General features: G+C 39.6%; 1 protein-coding gene across 2 annotated transcripts in view; it reads left to right on the forward strand.

The window, feature by feature from the left end:
- Positions 1-22,277, forward strand: part of KCNIP4 (potassium voltage-gated channel interacting protein 4) — a 1,158,426-nt gene that overhangs the window by 1,041,693 nt on the left and 94,456 nt on the right. For both annotated transcript variants that reach the window (XM_030314123.2, XM_030314125.2), the window contains one exon: positions 4,235-4,359. In XM_030314123.2, coding sequence (XP_030169983.1) covers positions 4,235-4,359 — 125 coding nt within the window. The remainder of the gene's footprint in view (positions 1-4,234; positions 4,360-22,277) is intronic.

Consider the following 22,277-nt stretch of genomic DNA (forward strand, 5'->3'; position numbering starts at 1 on the left):
ACACCAGTTACATTGGATCAGGGTCCCTATGACCCCATTTAATGTTAACACTGCCTTAAAAGCTATATCTCTAGGGGCACCTGGGTGGCTCAGTCGGCTGAGTGTCCGACTTTGGCTCAGGTCATGATCTCTCACCGTTCGTGAGTTCAAGGCCCACGTCAGACGTTGCCCTGATGTTGGGGAGCCTGCTTCAGATTCTGTCTCCCTATCTCTCTGTCCCTCTGCTAGCTCACACCCATTCTCTATCTCAAACTTAAATAAACATTAAATAAAAACCTTTTAAAAGCTGTGTCTGTACACACAGCCATATTGGAGGTTAAGCCTTCAACATACAAATTTTAAGGGGACACAATTCAACCCACAATGGGGCCAGAAGTCAGAATGCTGGGATTAAGGAGAAAGCAGGAGGTTGAAAATGGGCCCAGTGGACCTAGACCACTTTTCTGAGACATTTGACAGTGCAGAAAGGAGAGGAGAAAAAAAAAAAAAAAGGTTATTTTTATCATTGTTACTTCTGTGTTGAGAGAGAATATGACAAAGTAGAAAGAACATTTGACATCATGGATTTGGGTGTAAGCCCTATGTCTATATTTCTCCTAGGTGACATCTGGTCACTCATTTTTTCACCTCTATAAGACTGAGTATCATATGTGTAAAAAAAAATGGACAATTATGGGGTGCCTAGGTTAAGTGACCAACCTCAGCTCAGGTCATGATCTCATGGTTCATGGGTTTGAGTCCCGCATCGGGCTCTGTGCCGAACGCTTGCTTAGAGCCTGGAGCCTGCTTTGGATTCTATGTCTCCTTCTCTCTCTGCCCCTCCCCTGCTTGTGCTGTCTCACTCCATCTCTCAAAAATAAATAAATGTATAAAAAAATGTTTTTAATGGACAATTATATTTGAGGATATTTTGAGGACTTGAATTATATCAATGGAGCACCTAGCCCATCTCCTAGCACATAACAAAGGCTCAATTAAATGTTAAGCACTGTATTAAAATCCTCCCAAATGCATGGTCTTAAAGTCAACTCTGGAGAGCACGGCATGATTCTGCACAGGAGGGTGAGGAGGCTGGAAGGTTCCACAGGTTTCACAGTCCTATGCAGAATCATGCTGTGCTCTCCAGTTTGCCTGCAGGAATCAGCCATGAGGGAGTGAGGCGGTGTTGCTTTTTCAACTTATGCTGGTGATTGCTGATGATTTCAGGTATGTTTTCAGAGCCTGTCAGCCTTCTAGATATAGAAACAGCCCTTTGGCAGGTAAGAGTCATTAAGAAGTAAGGTACCAGTCAGCTGGGAGAACAAGAGTCCGCAGGCAGTTGCTTTAAGTGTGGTGCTTTGAATACTGCGTGTGATGCCCATCCTATCACACACTTAATTCAATTACACTGACCCTCCGGCTCTGGGTTTTTTGTCTCAGTCTCAGCATCAGCAAGTCTGTGACAGCTGGAGGGAAACGCTGTGTTGGTGATGCGGTTCAGATTGCTGTGTGGTTACAGAGGCCAAGGAGTGAATGCACTGTTTTGTTTCTTTCCAGTGGAAGGGTCAGTGGGTCTAGAGAAGGTTATGCTATGATTAAACGACTACTCTGAAAATATGATTAAAAATGCCCCTGCTTTTGCCTATACTGTGTTTCTCAGAACAATGCATGGTGAACTCAGTAATTCCAAAGAAGGCATTTAAGGTCTACCAATGGTCCACAAATCTCAGTTTGAGAAATGATTTTCTAGAGGGCAGCTAAGGTTCAAGAGGTTCCAGGGGAATAGAAACTTCAGTAGTAACATCATTTGCTTACTGATTCATTGATTCACCATATAATTCTTGAGTGACTATGGGGCATCCGACTCTGTTGGGTCCAGAGGATATACAGATCTGTAAGGCTTTGCCCCCGTCTTCAAGGGACTCACAATGCATAAGACAGGCATGAACAGGTCATAATGTCATGTTTTCAATGCTGCATGAGAAATACGTATGGTGTGAGAAGTCTGACTAGGGAGCTACCAGTTCTGCATGGTGCAGCAATCTGGAAAGGCTTGAGAGGAGGGAGTAGTATTTGAATTAGATCAGTATACACACACACACATGCACACACACACAATATAATTATATAAATTATATTGTAAATGACACAAAGGAAGCTTACGTGAGAATATTTTTCAAGAAAGCAGAGTCTATCTATTATCTATTTACATTACGTCTGCTCCACAGCTTTTATTCCTGCATTACAATATTAATTTATTTACTTACTTACTTATTTATTCTGCAACTACAATAACAACAGCACCGTCTAATTCATTGGATCAACAGAAATCTTAGGGAGCACCTCCTCTCTAAGCTCAGGACTTCTTGAGTAGAATCAACCCATTCTACTCAAATGTTCCAGTGAATGAAGGAGAAAATTGAAGGACCTGCACTTGGGCTTTTTTGATTTTCCCCATAAAGCCCAATCTGAGGTCAATTTGTTAATGCCTAGCTGCCATTTCCCCACTACTTTCAGACCTTTGCACATCCTTCAGGTGCATATCTCGCTTACTTTCTCATCGATTTTATGCTTGTCAGCTCAAGTTTATTCTTGGGCTTCCCATCTTTTCATGTCCCATTTATTATTCTTATCCATCCGTCACTATTCTGCAGCTTTTCCATCTCACTGCTCCAAAATAATCTATTATAATATGAAAAGTACAAAGCACATGTCTGATTTTATCCCCTCTTCCTCATTTTGACAAACACATCCATTCAGCACATGTCTGATTTTATCCCCTCTTCCTCATTTTGACAAACACATCCATTCCAAGTATTTGTTTGATCACAATTACTGGTCTTTTGCAAACTTGAGGGAAGTCATTAGGACATCCCAACATTAGAGTTCTGCTGAAACTAACTTTTCCCTGCTATGTGATAGCTCTGCCCCAACACCGCACTTAGTGAGACAGGGCAGGAAGTAGGTACAGGTGTTGGCGAGAGGCAGCTTTAAGTATCAAAATGGTGGGACTTTTAACAACAGTGACATTTCCAACTGACACATGAGACCTGGAATTGGAGCGCTAGTGGCCTGGGTGCAGAGCTAATGAAAAGGAGCTCTTCTCCTGAACCTCACTTGTCTGAGTTAGGAATCCATAGCTAAGAGGAAGGAATATAATGGAGGCTAGCAAGTCATGGTGTCAGAGCTGGTCCTGGATACTTCTGTCCCTGGTGAGTTATTTAGCTAAGGTGTCGATTGGACTATGGCAAGAAGAATTTCTTAGGCCTCCATTGGGCCCCACTGCAAAGAAGGTAAAATTAATCAAGGATGGTATACTTTAAGACCTGAGCACCCAGATCCTAACATATTCCATCACCTCCCATCTCGTGTTCTACATAACTCTAGGGCAAATATGTAGAGGTTACCAGATGTGACTTGTGGGGAAAAGGAAAATGGAAAAATACCCTTTGGGGTCAATTGGGTTAAACAAAGTTAACCAGAATTGTTTATTGCAGGTCCTCTGGAAAATTAATTTCCACTGTTTTGGTCTCAAACTACATTAATATTTACAGCATTTCCAAAATTTATATGGACACAAAATTGTTTTTACATAGAGTATCTTTGAAAAATTATAGTGTAAATATAACTCACAAAGCAAAGTTCAATATTTTAGAGTTTATTTCTAGCTATAGACTCCCCTGGCTGCAGAATACAGTCTAGCCAGAAGTTCCCCCCAGTCCAGTCCATCCAGCACCCATGAAGACTGGTTTTATGCCAGTCAAATCGGGGGCTGGTTACGTTATTCACTTCAGCACCCGACCTGACTATTTGTATCCCCAAGCCAAATATTTGATTTCAGTGGAATCCTCAGAGAGTATTGCAGAGTCCCACCTCATAGTTGTGTGACACATAGGGTGGAACTAATTGTCATTGAACTGAAATTCCATTTTATAACCAGTATTTGTTATATGCACAGATTTCTGGTTTTAAGGTTATTCGTGACTTTGTGCACTTTTCAAACTGTAGTATAAAAATGCTAGTCTCGTAATACCTAATGATTAGAGTTTGTGGGGAAGAAAGATTATGTGGTATTGTCTTAGCTTCATTCTGTAAGTTATGGGAAATGTAAAGACTACTATTAGCCATATGAGAATCCTTCCTCTGGAAAAATCACAGACGACCAGTAAATGTTTCATTGTTTTCCTGTGTTGTTGTGTATAAGTATTGGTGAGCCGTGACTGTTCTTCAGACTCTTTTTGGTTCTTCTCCACAGACAGCGTGGAAGATGAACTGGAGATGGCCACCGTCCGGCATCGGCCTGAGGCTCTGGAGCTTCTGGAAGCCCAGAGCAAATTTACCAAGAAGGAGCTCCAGATTCTTTACAGAGGATTTAAGAATGTAAGGACTTTCTTTTTGACTTTATTTTCACACTATTCTCAGCAAATATATGCTTCTGTGAGAGCCCCATCATATGCACATTTCGAATGGATCTTTCCTAGATATGAATATTGTCAATATCCATTTGGACTTTGAGTCATTTTGGCACAAGAATGCTCTACAATGTGGGTGGACATTCTTACTCAATTCAATTCTAAGTAGTTTTTTTTTTCTTTTTTGGCTATAATTACATCATTCCAATAAGCTTCAATTATTTCTACATTACTGAACTATAGTCTCATGTTTGACTTGAATCTTGACTATAGATTAAGGCCCATCAAACAACACCATTCCTAGCATTGGAGAAGAGTCACTGTAAGTTTCTAAAAGACCATGCTGCCAAAGACTCTCGACCACAGGTGTCTGTAGGTCATCCCTGCATCTGGTTCTTTGTGATCCAGGTACACCCATGATTCTCCTTTCTGAGTGAATCATCTTCAAAAGCGGTGATAGTCCATACATACCAGAGGGTGAGGGTGAGAGACAATGAATGGTCTGGACAATTGATCAGGGACATACTCTCATTGAATACTTGGTATGTTGTGTTCAGTATTAATCTAGATACTGTAGGTTATTCAAAAGTCAGAAAAGATATTCTTCTGTTCTCAAGCTCATGGTCTATAGGGAGAGAAGTCTTATCATGAATTTATGAATTTATTTATGAAAGCATTTCATCCTTAAAAGTATTAAATTGTTGTATATCAAATGGCATACATAGGCCGACATGTATTATGTACTTACACACGTATAAACCATAGTAGCTACAGGTACCCTTTGAGATCCAAATTAAATTACATTGATGCTTCCTCAAGTCTTCCCCCTAACAGCACCGTTACATGGCCTGTGGACTCTATAGTGTCCAAAGAGTTCTGCTAATTCCATCCTCTTCCAATCTGACCGCCTCAGTTGCTACCTCTGTCCATCCTCATGCAGACCAGATGAGAAACTCCATCTCTTCTATGGTATCTACACAAAAGTTTCCCCAGGGAATTGGTACCACTGGTCGACTTTTCAGAATATTTTTATAGGGTGCCATCATGCATATTGCACACATACTTCCAGCATCTCGCTGACTCCACGGGGTCTCTGTCCACCCCATTTCTGCTCCTCACTACTTTCCTTGCCTGGGCATTCTAAATCTCTGTCTCCCCATTACTAATCTGAAGCCTGGTTCTCTGCTAACACCCAGGCTTTTGTGGGGGTAGGCTGAGTGGGAAGGGGGGGAGATGTCATGGAGGTAGGCACTTGCTCCACACAGACGGGACTCTCACTAAAAGAATCTTGATGTGCAGTCTCTCAAGATGACACATGTAAATCAACATGCATAAAGAGAAAGGGGCTTTGAAAATGAGGCTAGAGAATTATTAGTCACACCTATGCTGCACAGTTTGCAGAGAGAGCAAACACAAAAAGCAGCTGCGAAGACTACCGGCCACAGCAATCAGATACAGAATGGTTGTCAAATAAAGGAAAACTTAATCCAACCCCTCAGAATCCCTGCTACGTTATCACTCCACTGCTGTGACTGTAGGTCTCTCCATTTGGGGTCAGGCTGCCTTTCATCCCATTTGTTGCAAATTGAAATCATGATTACTGCCATCGTTAACCTCCAGAGGCAGCATCTCTGTGGGTTGGTCTTCTCCAAGTGGCACTTCACAGAAATTGTCCAGGCTCTGACGTCTGCAGTCTTTTATTTTTGTTTTTTATTTTATTTTTATTGCTCTCTTTTATTTTTGTTTTTGCCTACTTATCCTCTTTTCTTCCTCTTCTCCTCTCCTCCTTTTCCAAACACCTTTTCTTTCCCCATTTCCCACCCTTCTGATCTTTGCTCTATTTCTTTTTCCTGTGTTCACTCCTTCCTACCTCCTTTGTCTCTTCTCCTTGTTATTTCACTTTATTTCCTTTATTTCACTTCTCCCCTTTCCTTCCTCTTTTCCTATTTTTCTCTTCTCTCTTCATCAAGTTATCTGCTCCCCCCCCCATTTTGCCCCATGAGAAATTTCCATTGGACCTGAATGTGCCCAAAGCATATTCACATACTCCTTTACAACAAAGGACTCCACGATTTGCTCAGAAAATATTAATTGATGTCTCTGATAAATAAAACACAGTCGTTCTTTACATTTTGGTTATTTTCCCTTAGTCAAATGTACAACTCTAATAAATATACCCTGGAATATATCAAGAGAGGCATGAAAGCAGAGAAGTGGAACTCATCTTTTACAGGATGGCAGCAATCTGAACCAGCTTAGCATCAGAGAAAGCAAACCGACTACTCTTGGTTTCCTGAACACCAATTATCTTAAGTGCATAAAATCAAAAAATCATTTCCATGGAACAAATTGGGTTATTTATTTTTATTTATTTTTAATTTTTTTTAAGTTTATTTTTTGAGAGACAGAGAGAGACAGAGCATGAGCAGGGGAGGGGCAGAGAGAGAGGGAGTCACAGAATCCAAAGCAGGCTCCAGGCTCTGAGCTGGCAGCACAGAGCCTGATATGGGTCTCAAACTTGTGAACCGCGAGATCATGCGCTGAGCCGAAGTCAGATGCTTAACCAACTGAGCCACCCAGGCACCCCCCAACATAGACTGTTACTAAAAATTGGGAATGGGAGGAAGGAAAGATAGTAAGAGAACATTTCTCAGCCTGTCACTCTGTCTTACCCACTCAATCGCCCCTGCATTTTTAGTTCTCTTACCACCTGCTGAACTGAGTCTCAAATCTAAGCAGCTGATAGAAATGGAGAATGTAGTACAGTGTTTTTCAGCCTTTTGAGTGCCTTGCAATCAAATAAAGGTTTTCTAAAACACAGATTTCTGAGCCCCAGCCTCAAAGATTCTGATTTAGTAGGTCTGAGATTGGGTTGAAGAATTTGTATTTCCCATATTTCCCAGGTGATGTAATGCTGCTGGTTTGGGGACCACACTTTAAGAAGCACTGTGAAGCTATCATAAGCTTTGGGGATACTCAGACTCAGGTCCATATCTAACTTGTTTAGGCAGCTCCCTCTGAATCGGTGGCCTGTTTCCCTTATCTCTACAAATTGGGATAACAATATGTGCATTGCCTGAGGTTTCTTTCATTTTGGCTTTTTTTAAAATTTTCTGTTTTTGAGAAATTCAGATAATAAAAATGAAGTTCAATAAAAAATAAGTATTATAATATGTCTTCAAATAGTCAACCTCAGTTTTGTGTTCCATCAAAGTGGGGCAGTCATGGTTGGCCTACATACTCCCCCACAGTGTTTTGGGTTTTGAGCTACATAACTATGTGTTAGAAAGCATGCTGAAAGATACAAGGTATTCTCTCCATTCAGCATCTTCAAACTTAACTGAAAGTTGAAATCATGCCAGGACCTTTAAAAATTACAAATAGTTTGGTACCATGCTTGGTGATTCTGATATAATTGCTCTGGGAAGAAGCTTGAGCATCAGGATTTATAAAGCTCTCCAGGTAATTATAATGTGCAGCCAAGATTCAGAAACAAGGAACTAGAAGATCCTCGTCATGAGGTGCTTCTGTGATGTGACCTAATTGTGATGAGTCCTATAATGCCAAATAACAATGGTTAGACTAGCTACATTGGAACCTTATGATGTCCTTGGTGGGTTTCCACCCCTCGATGGGATGTATGTGTAGGTAGGTAACAGGTCTTGCCTCTGATTATTCTGACTCAGTTAAATCTGAGGTAATACTCAGTAATTTTTTCTAAACTTCTTAATTAAAAAAAATCCCATTTAATATATAACTAACATAAAGCCACATCTGATAACCACTGACCTAGCAGATCATAGGAGTATCTAGATACATGATTCATAAACTTGATTTGCTGTTCTCTTTCAAAAGCAAGCATAACTTCAGTTCAGTTTTAGGTGATCATGAATGGTCTTTTGGGGCATTAAGTTTTAATATAGCTATGCCTCTTTGACATTTACTTTCATTAATTAATAACTTACAGCATATTCTTCCCATTGTTCAAGGCACGGGGTGAGAATTACAAGAAGTTAGACCTAATGCTTTGGACACCTGGGTCTTTCCTGTCCCACATCATTTCCTGCTTCTTTTTCTTTAACTACTTTGAACTATAATAGATCAATGTATCCATTAGATTCAAATATATCTTTAAGGTATCACTTTAATTCTTGTTAATGTCTTTTTTCCCTAAAAATGCTAATTTCCTTTCTACCCAAAGATGAAGGATGTTTGTATTAGTTTTTTATTGTATGTAACAAATTATCACGTATTTACTGACTTAAAAAACATGCATTCGTCATCTCACAGTTTTGAGGGTAAGGAGTCCAGAAGCAACTTAACTGGATTCTATGTTTAGAGTCTCACAAAGCTGCAATCAAGGTGTTGATTAGGCAACACTTCTTTCTGGATCCTCGATCCTCTTCCCAGCACACATAGTTGTTGGCCAAATTCATTTCCCTGTGATTGTATTTTTGAGAGCCCCACTCTCCTGCTGGATGTCATCCTGGAGCCACTCACCATTCATCTCCTGGCGGCTGCCTCTGATCCCTTGCTGATGGCCTTCTTGCAGACTGTCTCAAAACATGGCAGCTCACTTCTTCAAAGCCAGCAACAGAGAGTCTCCCTAGTCTGCTAAAGCAGAGTCTTATATGATACAACATAGTCATGGGCAGGACATCTTATTCCACCACTTTTGTATATCCCAGCACTCAAGACAAGGAGATTAAAAAGAATGTGACTTACTAAGAGTCACCATAGAGTGTGTCTATCACAGCAGTGTTCCTGAGGAGACAGCAACCCCAGGAGCCAGCAGCTGAAGCAGCTGATTAAATCTGAAGTCACATCTCAAGCATGGTTAATCCCCAACCTCGGTGTTGTACCTAAAATCCTGACACCTCCTTGGGGATTTTACCAGTAGTGGCACCAAACTTTTCCTTGATTTCTGCAAGAAGTTTGATGTTGTGGCCAAAGGAACCAGCAGGAGATAAATGTGTTTTGACGGGTTTTTTTCCTACACCACTTGAAGACTTTGAGAACTCATTGCATCTTTAAAAATAGATGAAGAGAACTGAGGATGAAATTATAGGGGTCTACATTTTTTACAAAGTACCTTTGTATAAAAAGCACTGAGTCCCACTTATGGTGGAAAGGGAGGCAGGAGGAGTTTAGCACATGCTTGAAAAAGAGCGGGATATGGTGTTTAGGATAGAGAAATAAGCTGCTAATTGCATAAGGCAATTGCTCTTTTGTCACGAGCCCTTGGAGTTATTCTTGAGGCTTCACAGACTGATTGTGTAACCTTCAGTAAATCACTTCATCCCTGGCAGCTTCTGTCTCCCTGTCAGCAAATTAGGGATTAAGATCTTTTCTTCCAATCATGACGGGGTGTGGGTAATAATTGGTTTTGTTCTGCTCTTGAAAGACTCAGATAAAAGATCTTCCTTAAGTGCAAAGTATTACTCATGTACTTTAGAATCAAGGTATAAGAACAGAGTTAAAATGTTATTTTTCTTTGCCCTAGCAGAATTTTCTGTCAGACTTCCAGGAAGCAAGGCTTTCTGAGAAGTTTGTTTACCGGTCTCAGCAGATAAACATGGCTGCCCTTCTGACTTCCAAAGACTGGCATGGTACAAGTGCTTTACCGGACTCAAACCTTTCAACTGGCATTTTCTACATTGGGCAGGTGGTTTAGCTTCTCTGAACATCAAATTCTCCTTCCAAGATTCAGGCTATTAATACCCATGCAAATGAGAAGATGATGAAAAATATTTTGCATAATTTCTTTCATTGAGAGTGTGCTCAATAGATATTAGAGCTCTTCAGCTCTTTCCTACTCATCCCACTAAGTACAAAAGTAACTAAAATCAAAATGAACATCCCGAGATGTCATCTTGAAGTATATTACCTTACACAAGAGTTTATATTAAATATATTCTGTGACATTTGAATGCTTCTTGCTTTATTTGTTTTTGTTTGTTTGTTTTGTTTTGTTTTCTTGAAACTAATTAGTGTCATGCTAAACTTTTGAAACCATGTGAGGGACGTAAATTGAAATATGTACGTGTCTCATCTACAGTCAATTCCACCTTGTTGGAGATAAGTACACTTAGGTTTCTTCTTTATTCCTTGACATATTTTTATGTGCATGCATTTCATTGTTTGCATAAGGATTCTTTTGACACAAATGGTTTTGACAATACCTGTATCCTACAGATTGATTATTTTTACTTAACAATGAGCAATTGTGAATATTTATTTTCAAGCAACCATTATATCCACGTTGGTCAGGAGGTCCCTGTTCAGGGACACTTTCAGCCTGACCTGGCAGATGGTCTAGTGGATCAGCACACCAGCTCTCAGCCTCCTCTTTGTTTGCCTGGGGAGTCCCATAGGGGAGGCAGCAGTTTGGGCACTGCCCTTCTACCTTATCCCTGTCCAGGGATTTGCCATTTTAAGGGCTGAACCAACCCTTCGCCACACCAGTACCCACAGCTGTCCCTCTCCCCACCTCCACCCCCCAAAAAAGGAGAGAGAAATGAAAGTGGACAAAGGACCTTATTTCTGTCCAACCTATGAGTTTCCTAAAAACCATGTCCTGAGCCTGATTCATCTTGATATACTCTACTCCTAATGCCAAGTGTCTGGCCTGTTGTATCACTCAGTATCTGATTTTAGTATGAAAGTACTAGATCCTGGTAACAGATAAAAGTCAGTTTGCATCATCCATATAATGCCTAACTTTGGAGTGCCTGGATGGCTCAGTTGATTAAGCATCCGACTTCAGCTCAGGTCATGATCTTATAGTTCATAGGTTTGAGCCCCGCGACAGGCTCTCTGCTGAAAGCTCAGAGCCTGGAGCCTGCTTTGGATTCTGTGTCTCATTCTCTCTCTGCCCCTTCCCTGCTTGTGCTCTGTCTCTCTCTCTCTCTCTCTCAAAAATAAATAAACATTAATTTTTTTTAATTAAAAAAATAATAAAATAAAATACCCTTGACATTCATTAAATGAATATTCAGGATATATTCATTAAATATATATGCAGGATATTTAACTCTTGTTTGTTGAGAAAACCTGTATTTTCTCAATAAGTGTTACCTTTCCATGTATCTAGTCACCTAGAAACTCAGATATCTTTCTGGATTCTTTCCTCAGAACCTGTTGCATCTAATTAATCTCCAAGTTCAGTCAATTTTTTAGTCTACCCCTTCCTTTTCCTACACACAGCCCATGTCTCTCTATTTCTCATCTGCATTGCCATAATGAGCTCCCAGTCTCCTGGAGTCCAGTCTTATCTTCCTCTGAAACAGTCTTCACAGTGTCACTGAAGGCATCTTTCTAAAGATCTTGTTGATTCCTACTTACAACCAATTAATGTCTGTCCATTACCATTAGGAGATAGACTCAAGTGTCTTATGCACTCATCCAACATATATTTGTTGAGTATCTACTATAAGTCCAACCCTGAGTTAGATTCTCTCTGTACTACAGTGACCCAAGTAGCCTTTGCTTACTTTTCCAGTCTTGTCTCTCACTATCTCTTACTCACTCTGCTCGAGTCATAAAGAACTGCCTGCAGTTGATGTGATTCCCTCTGAGGAGTCTTGACCTTCATTTTTCCTCCTGGAGGGAATGCTATTCTTCATGACTCCCTTACCTTTCATGAGACAAATTCTTATACCTTCTCCACATCTTGGCTTAGATATTTTCTCTACGTAAGTTCTTCCATCATTCATTCTGTGAGTGCTGAATATGAGCCCACCACTCAACTAGGTATTTAGGATATATTGACTAAAAAGATGGGTAAGTTCTCTTGGAGCTTACATTCCAGTGGGAGTTGGAGGGAGGTGGTTAAGGGGAGGAAGAAGAAAATAAGCAAACAATTAAGGAAATCCCTGGTGTGATCAGAACTGTGAGGAAATATAGAAAGGCATAACAGAGAGCTTCTTTTGATGGGGTGGTTTAAGAAGAGTTCCCTGAGGAGATGGCATTTAATTGAGTCTAGAATGTCAAGAAGGACACAGCCACATGAAGGACATTCCAGGCAGACAAATTAACCACAAATCCTGAGGCAGCAGTGAGGCAAGAGTGTATGGAACCTAAAATATTAACTTATTTTACTATTCCTAAAGATATTGAGAAACTACTGGTTTTAAAAAGGTCAGATATAATATATAGTAATTGTTTTTAAAAGATGACTCTGGCAGGCTACTCTAAGAAGAATGGAGTGCAGGGAGCCAATGTAAAACAGGGAGCTCCTTGAGAAAGAAGTTTCAGGAGAATAAGGAAAGAAATATTGCTTAGACCAGGATGGTGGCAAAATATGGAATATGGTGGAAGCTAAACTGATTGGACATTTTGATGGTTTGGATTGAAAAAGTGAGAAGAATCGAAGACTCAAATTAACTCACAAGTTTATGGTTCAAAAGGATTGTATGTGGGAAAACTTTATTTGACACCCTTGTAGGGTGGATTTGGAGACCCTCTTTTAAGTGCTCCTTACCATTGTACTGACATAAGGATCCCTACCCTATTCTATAGGCTCCCTGGGGGTGGATACTGTATTTTCTTTATCTCCATATCTTTCACTCTTCAGACTATCCCTTGTATATAACATATAATCAATAAATGTTTATGAATGAGTGATCTCAATCAAAAAGTGCAGGGATTCATCCCAGATAAAAATTTTATCTTCTCTCATTTTCTTTTTAGTTCCCTCCACATCTACCTAGTAAGATTGAAGAGCTATTTATTGATTTGCTCTTGGGGAAAAAAAATCCACTGATAAGGAAAGTGAAAGAGCATGACTTTTCTTATAAAAGACCTATAAAAATAGCTTGACACACTTACTGGGTTTATCAAGTGCTCCTCACAAATGTTAAGGGCAGTCTCATATGGTAACAAAGAACTACTAGTTCTATTACAAGTGTGTCCATAGTTTTCATCCAGTAGATTCTCATGTCTTATAATGTTCATCAAATATACTATCAAGTGAATAATATAATCTCTGTAGCTCAAGAATCCTTCTCATCTTAACAACATATTTCAAAAATTAAAAGATATTACATTTCCATATATATTAGAGTAGTTTCACTGCTATAACACACAGCCCACTATTTCAGGGGCTTAATCCAACAGAAATTTGTTCCTCTCTCGTCTCCCAATTCCAGATGGGTCATTAAAAGTTGTGTTCAAGTTGAGGGCTCTGCTTCCCCTGTTCATTGAGGATACTCCTTCCACCTAGTGATTCCACAAATGTCTATGGCCTCAGCACCCTCCATTGGCCAACTGTGTCTGGTCCTTGGTCAAGAGAAATGACAGAAAGCGAAGAATACCTGGAACATGTTGGAGCTGTCTTGCAGTGGCAGACATTCCTTCTGCCATATTCCACAGATCAAAACTCAGTTATATGTCTCCACCCATCTTCAAGAGAGGCTAGGAAATATGTATTTAGGAAGACAGTAAAATTAAATTTCCTCCTAATTAGAGAATGGAATGGGAAAAAGTTATGTTAGAGTCTCCCAAGATCACCCCCAAGCTCAAAGATTTGCTAGGAGGACTCACAGGATTCAGTATGTAGTCATATTTAATGCTACCATCTATTATGGCAAAAGGATACAAAACAATATCGACAAAGGAAAAAAGGTGCATGGGATAATTCTTGGAAGAAACCAGATGTGAACTTCCAAGAGTGCTTTCCTAGTGAATCACACAGAATGTGTCCAATGTTCTTAGCAATCAGTAGTGACAACATAGGTGAAATGCTGTTTACCAGGGAAAGTCGTTAGGTACTCAGTCTCCAAGGCTTTTATTGGGGTTGGTCATATAGGCACCCTCTGTCTAACATATACTGAAATTCTAGACCTCCAGAAGCAAAACAGATGTTCAAAATAAACCATATTGTTTGCACAGTTTAGACACAGTGAGCAATTCTTACCAGGGTGGAAACTGTCCCAAACTCCAATTTCCCAGATTCCAGCTGTTATAGACTGAATTATATGTCTCTAAAATTTATATATTATGGCAGTAACCTCAGTGTGAGTGTATTTGGTGGTAGGGCCTTTAAATTCAAGTTAAATGAGGTCATAAGGATGAGGCACTAGTCCCATAGGACTGGAGTTCTTATAAGAAGAGGAAGACACACCAAGGATACAGAGCACAGAGGAAAGGCCATGTAAGGACACAGCGAGAAGACAGTCAGCTACAAACCAAATAAGGGAAGCCTCAGGAGAAGCCATCTCTGTGAGCACCTTGATCTTGGACCGCCAGGCTCCAGACCTGTGAGAAAATAAATTCTTGTTTAAACCACGTGTCTGGTATTTCGTGATAGTGTTCCTAGCAGACTAGTAGACCAGTTAAGGGTCAACCTTGCAAGTAGACTTTATTTTTTAATTTTTTAAATGTTTATTTATTTTGAGAGAGAGAGAGACAGAGCATGAGCAGGGGAGGGGCAGAGAGAGAGGGAGACACAGAATCTGAAGCGGGCTCCAGACTCTGAGCTGTCAGCACAGAGCCTGACGTAGGGCTCAAACCCACGAACAGTGAGATCATGACCTGAACTAAAGTCAAACACTTACTGACTGAGCCACCCAGGTGCCCTGCATGTAGACCTTTCTAAGTCCAACAGTCTCAGTCCTGCAATAACTCACTTCTATACAAAAGTGTACACATTTTGGAGTAAATATGATAATGTAATTGGATTCCAGTTCTGGCTAGTGTTGGGCAAGATCCTTGGTCTCTCTGGGCTATACTTATCTAATCTGCAAAATTGGAGAAATAGCATCTCACAGATGATTTTCTTTTTTTTTTTTTAATTTTTTTTAACATTTTATTTATTTTTGAGACAGAGAGAGACAGAGCATGAACAGGGGAGGGTCAGAGAGAGGGAGACACAGAATCTGACACAGGCTCCAGGCTCTGAGCTATCAGCACAGAGCCCGACGCGGGGCTCAAACTCACGGACCGCGAGATCATGACCTGAGCCGAAGTCGGCCTCTTAACCGACTGAGCCACCCAGGCGCCCCTCACAGATGATTTTCAAAGATCATGAATGTGAAGCACAGAGCACAGAACCTGTCTTATGATAACACTCAAAATGTACCTATCATTATTATTATTCCTATCATCATTATCATCATTAATAACATTGTCTTCATGCTGCTTCTCTGAACGCTATTACTGTCTGGAAGCTCTTTAAATGTCTTTGCCTCACACCCTAGCCTGAGGACAAATTTGCAAATAGTGCACTTCTATTTTGGTTTCATTTTACTCTGTCCTTTGAATTCTTGGAGCAACCGATACAGTATTTCTTGTAATAAGTTCCTCGCTGGGATTTTGTGGAAATCAAAAAAGATAACATAATTTGTGATGTTTTGAACACAAAAGGCAGTGTAGAGATGTAGATAATTTTTAAAAACAACTTACATAAAAGCAACCCTTATATAAAGCAAAAATTCACTAGAAGCATTTCTAAAATCTTTGAGATTTTTAGCCATTTAAACACAACAATCCTGTAAGATCAAATTTTTTCTTTCAAGTCACAGGTGAGTGGGTCCAGAGTGATGGGGAGGTTAGGTTCCATCAGTGCATTCAGAGATGCAGATTTCTTCCCACACACTGCCCCACACTATCCCTTTGCTTGGCTGCTGTCCCCATCTGCATTGTGTTAATTAGGTCACTCCCTCATGTCCGTGTCCTGAGGGAAGGTGAAAGAGCCATAAACCAGAGGTGACTTGTCTCAGTTTAGAGATAACACAAAAGTTATACATACCACTTCTGCTTACATCCCATAGACTCATTGGTCTCATGAACCACCCAGCTCCAGGGGAGGTTAGGAAACGTAGTCTCTCGCTGGACAGCAGTGTGTATATGTAGAAGGAGAAAAAAAAAATTGGGAGAACAGCTAGCACTCTGCCAAAGTCAATAAAACCTCCTTCCACTGAAATTTTCTGGAGAATATCCTAAAGGTTTCTGAAGTTAGTTCAGTTAATCCTTCTAAGACAAATTTCTCAGTCTGAGAGCAGTGTGTCAACTGATAGATACTTCAAACTCCTATATCCGTTGAAGGATCAAGATTTTTAAAATAATAATAATAATAAAAAATCTCTGTCTTCTGAATGTTTTGAGGTTTCCTACTTCCTCAGCACTGTACATCAGCATTGAATCCATAACAAGTTCATAAACAGTTTCATCCAAGGAAGTTGCTGATACGTTTCTTTGTGCAAAGAACCCAGTCTTCACAGCACAGAACCCAAGCAGTGGGAGGTGGTAAGACTTCTGTGTGCATCAACTTTTAACAGTATTATTCTTTCTCACTCTTTTTGGAAGAACTAACTTGTTCTCACAAATGTGTCACTGGAAGTCTAGTAAATAATTTTTCAAATTCACTATGTGCTCTTCAAAGAGCCTGCTGTGCAACTTTGGATGTTTTGTGGTTGATAGTAAAACCAAATCTGGGTACCATTCATCACTGCAAGTGGCTGGCAGTGACCCTACCTCATAAAGTCAGATCATTTTCCATTTTTTTTACAATTCCCACTTAAATGTGTTCATTAATACAAGCCTAACTGGCAATTATTCTAGTGATCCTGGCAGGCATTCAAGTCCTCATTAATATAAAATAAATTATGAAAACTTTGGAAGTCTTTTCAATGCTACATTTGAGTTGAGTATGTTAGGCTCTTGAGTGTGTTAGACTCTTAAATCTGTGTTGATTAATTTAATTGGAGGGAAATTCATTTTTAATTTTTTTCATTTTATATATTAGAGAGAGAGAGAGAGAGAATGCAAGTGGGGAGGGGCAAAGGGAGAGAGAATCTTAAGCAGGCTCCACACTCAGTGCAAAGCCTGACACTGAACTAGATCCCATCACCCTGGGATCGTGACCTGAGCCAAAACCTGGTCATGACCAGATGCTCATGACTGATCATGACCAGACACTCAACTTAATGAGCCACCCACACATCCCTAATTGGAGGGAAATTCAAAGAAATGTGTCAAAGGAAATTAGCTAGGATCTGTAATGCTTTTTATCTATGCACATTCTAATGAATTATGCCTAATATGTGACATTTCAACGCCCACAGAATTTTAGGAGTTTGAGTCACAACTCGTCATCTCAAGCTCTTCCTGGTTGCTAATCCTTTCCACAAACATATAGAACATCTCTCATTTACTGAGTACTTACTGTACTCCAGGTACTTTGCTAGTACTGGATATATATTAATGAGTAAAAGAGAATTGTCCTCAACTCATAAACACTGGAGTCTGGCGCAGGAAGTGTGAAATTAATAAGCAAGAAACAAATTAAGTGCAAATTGTGGTACATTCAAGGGAAAAAATAGAACAGGACTCTGTGAGAGACACTCATGTGGGCACAGGGGACCTAGAAGGTATGATGGTTAAATTCTCTTTGTTGACTGGGTTAGGCTTTGGTACCCAGTTGTTTGGACCAACAGAAGTCTAGATGTTGCTGTGAAGGAATTTTGTAGATGTGATTAACATCTACATTCAGTTGACTTTGGGTAAAGATTACCCTTGATAACCTGGTCTGCATCATCCAATCAGTTGAATGCCTTAAAAACGAAAGCTGAGGTTTCCCAGAAAAGAAGGAATTCTGCCTCAATATTGTGACATGGAAATCCTGCCTGAGTTTTCAGCTTGCCAGCCTGCCCTACAGATTTCAGATTTTCCAGTGCCCACAATCCTGTGCCAATCCCTTAACATCGCTTGCTGATTCCTCTCTCCCTCTCTCTCTGCCTCCCTACCTCCTCTGTCTCTCACCCCTCTCCTTTCCCTTCTCTCTCCTTCTCTGTCTCCATCTCTCTCTCCCTCCTTCTCCCTTCCCCCACTTCCTTTTTTCTCTCTCTGTCTCTCTCTTCCTCTCTCTCTCTCCTCTCTTTCTTTTTCCCTCTCTTGGTTCTGTTTCTCCATAGAATCCTGACTGATACAGAAGGCTTTCCTTAAGTCAAGGCTTTTTATGCCAGACCTAAAGAGAGAACCACTCTTCATGAGCAAGGAGAAAGTTATCCCCAGTGGAAGATAACAGCAAGTGCAAAAGCCCTAATGCACAAAGGGTTTATAACATCAAGGGAAGTAGTGAAAGTTTTTGTGGCTGTGGTTGAAGGAGAAGGGATGTCAGATGAGACCGTCCAGGAGGACATGGAGGTGGGCAAGCAGCAGGTCACACAGAGTTAGACTTGATTCTGTGTAGTAGGAAGCCACTGATGGTTTAAGTAGGGTAGTGCTATGACCTATATTGTTTAAAAATTCTGTTTGGCAGGTAATGGGTTTGGTCAGGGAGGAAGAACAATGAAGAAGAAAGTAGTAAGGAAGTTATTACAGTAGCCTGGCCAAAATGTGATGGTGAATTGGACTAAAAATTGCGGTGTCTGAGATGTAGAGATAAGGTCAGAGAAATACCTGTATCTTTAGAGCTTTTTGATGGGCAGCAGAAACCTAGCCTGATTGACAGGAAAAGAAAGAGAAGTGCTTGGAAAGATCTAGGGCATCTTAGCACAGAGTGAAAACAGGAGCACCCAGGCCTTGCAAGAGAGCAGGGTCTGGAAAGCTCCAGGTAAACAGAGGTAAACCAATGGTGAAGGGCACAATATTGAAAGAGAGCTACATCTATGTCTAACATTCCTGGATATCTGCTTTGCCCATGCTGGGCTTCTTTCACTTGACAAAGCACAAGTTCTTTTCAGAGAAGTAACCAAACTGTAACACCTGCAGGGGGCAATCTGGAGGTGGAGCCTATGTGCTGGGAGAGTCAGACCCTACCTACAGGGAACTCCTGGTGGCTAATTCTTCCTTTAGGACCTGCTTCCCATGATATGATATCTCTGGTCTCCCTCTTGTTTCTTTGTCCTGAGTTCTTTTCCATCCTTTTGTGAACACTCTGTGGGGGTCTAGACTCTGGATCCCCCACCAGCTATCTTCCAGGTATTCTGGGATTCTGGGACCTGCAGTCCTTAGCAGGACCACCCCCCCACACACACACCTTTTACCAAATACCTTGTTTTGGGGTGTTTCTCTGGCTCTGCTTGTCTGCAAAAAAAAAAAAAACTGGAACAAGAATATACAAAGAATAAGGAAATGATGGTTCTGTTTTCAAATGCTTTCCAAACTAATTACAAAATAAACATTACTAACGGAATTACTGAAGTAAAAATGAGTCTAAAAATTTGACGGCAAAGCCCTAAGAAATCCTTTAAAAGCAGTGTTTTTGAGCTTATTTGCCTCATTGTAAGTGAGTGGGATAAGAGGCTAGCAATTCAAGAAAAGAGTCAATATTTGAGCCAATTTGGTTAAGTAACTACCATATAAGTTATTTTGCATAAGTGACCAATTTACATGGTACCAAAGATCATGTTAGAGAAATGGACAGAAATGTATTAGAGTTAATAACTTACAGCAAACTGCAGGATTGGAAAGGCAAAACTGCAGAACAGCAGGGGGCAGTTAGGACCCTTAAAGGTTTTGAGAATCATCACTGAGCTATTAAAAAATAAAAAGAACCATGTCATCACATGTAGTATATTATTAATATGTTAATGAAGCTTGAAGTATAGTATGTACTATACATTATCATAAAATGCTTTCACATACATTGGTTCATATCACCGTAAAGCCAAATCAAGAGAAATATTGACATTTTGTGGAAGAGGAAATAAGGGGCAGTACATTTATTTCTAAGACTCTCCCAGAATGACAAGCTACTTGTTGACAGTACTAGGACTCAAACAGTTTTGTTTTGTTTTGTTTTGTTTTTTTCCAGTTCCATTTTGCCATAGAAGTCTCTACTCACCATGCACAAAACTTTGAACACTCTAATCTATAAATAATACAAGGAAGAGTGCCTTTAAAACCACAGAGGAACAGCAAAGGAAGATTAATTCATGGTCTTCTTAAACCCCTTCCTTCTATTGTTCAAAAATCCTTGGTTGACAAAGAGAAATGTTTAGACTGAGCTAAAATATCACCTACCAACTCCTTCATCCTGGTGGAACTTTTTTTTTTTAAGCATCCAAGTAAGCCAACAAGGAAATTAAAAAAATCATTTTTTGCCAACGTGAATTTTAAACCACTGTAAGTAGTCTAGTGTACAACCTAGTTTCTATTTTCATTTCTAATATATCACCTATTGATCACCAAAATTTCTGAAATTTGCATAAGACACACATACAATATGACATCATGGATTCTATAACATTGAGAAAGGAGAAAATTTAATTTTCAAAAATGTACGTCAAGAGACTTACTGCAACTTGGTATCATATTTAGTCCTTAACTTTTCAGAAGCCAAGTATTCCCTCCCTTTTAAAAATATTTATTTATTTATTTATTTATTTATTGCACTGGCTTTGCATAAATGGGTCAATGATACTGTTTCTTATTTTTTTTTTAAAATTCTTTTCAGGTCCTTGAGCATAGTTCCTATTTACATCACTATATCTATAAACCGTCACTGGTTATTTTGTCTAGCTTGCTTTCTAAATCATTGTAGCCCTTCTTGTTTCATAAAAAGACATAAAAAATTATTTGTTGAAAGGTCTCGACAAAGGAGGAACAAAAAATATTTCACCCAGAAGATAGCATAATTCCTGCAGTTAAAATCCAAGTTGTATCTTCTTACCAGAAATGTAGTCCAATGGAGAGCTCTTCATGGAAAAGAAAGAAAGAAAGAGAAAAACATTAAACATTATTTAAATAAACAAATTCCGGGAAAAGATATGATTAAGTAGCTTTGTGATTTACTGCTAAAGCTTGTGGTCTGTAATTATTTTAGGACTCATAGTCCCCATATGTCATCCATGGTGATCAGAAGTGGGGTGAGAAATATAATTTTTCACGGAACTAATAGTAGATTAAACACATTTTAATGCACCGTATACAACTGAGTATTTTATTGCTTGTCATCAACAGAATCAAGGCACCATGTAATCTGCACAATGAAGCAAATGCTAGTGATGCCTACTTGGTTTTTTTCTGGAACTCCAAATAAAACCCCGTATTAATTCCCTAATGGAAGGCAAGCCTATTAGTGAACACACTTTGTATTATCTATTATTATTAATAAATGCTACTTATTTGTTAGATTACATTTATTGAAAACAGAATGGGAGCATACAGTTAATTACTAATTTTCCCTAATTAATTAGTGTTTTATGTGACTAGAATATTCTTCAGTTGATCATAGCACTTGCTGCTAGAGTTGGATAAATGTGAAGTTTAAGAGAACCGATCTCTAGCAGTTCCTTGAACTGCCCTCTTTCCTTCATCACTAGTACTGGAGAGGTAAGGAGGATCCATGGGTCAGTGCAAAGATGAGGAATTAAGAGACATCCAAACCTGTACTGAAATCCTAGCTTTGATACTTAGTCATTTTACCCTGAGAAACCTCCCTGAATCTCACCTTCCTTATTTGTAAATGGGAACAATATTATCTACTCTAGAATACAGTAGTTATTCTTATATTGATGAGACGTCTAAAAGAAATAATTTGTAAGTGGAGATGTTGATATGTAATAAATACTGATGCTGAGTTCGTAAGCCCTTCCATGAATACATCCAACAGAAAAAGAATTTTCCACGTGCACACTCTAGGTATTGTGGTGAAGGTAAATTATACAGCCAGGTCTCTGTTAACATACCTTTGAGAAAACCAATCCCACCATCTCCAAGTTTTGCAGAGACAAATCAGGAGATGTGACCTATGTGATGGTTATTCATCCTGGAGTCAAATAATCAATGAAAGAGTCAATGAAATAATAAAATATTCTTTCATTGCCTTCTTTGCCTTCAGGCCTTGTCTTCTGCCTCTCAGTTCTGGAACTGTCTCTGGAATTCTCAGGCATCTTGTCCATACTACATACCATATCATGAATTCAACCAGTCATTTGCACA

Source organism: Lynx canadensis, chromosome B1 (assembly GCF_007474595.2).
Source record: "Lynx canadensis isolate LIC74 chromosome B1, mLynCan4.pri.v2, whole genome shotgun sequence".
Lineage (NCBI taxonomy): Eukaryota > Metazoa > Chordata > Mammalia > Carnivora > Felidae > Lynx > Lynx canadensis.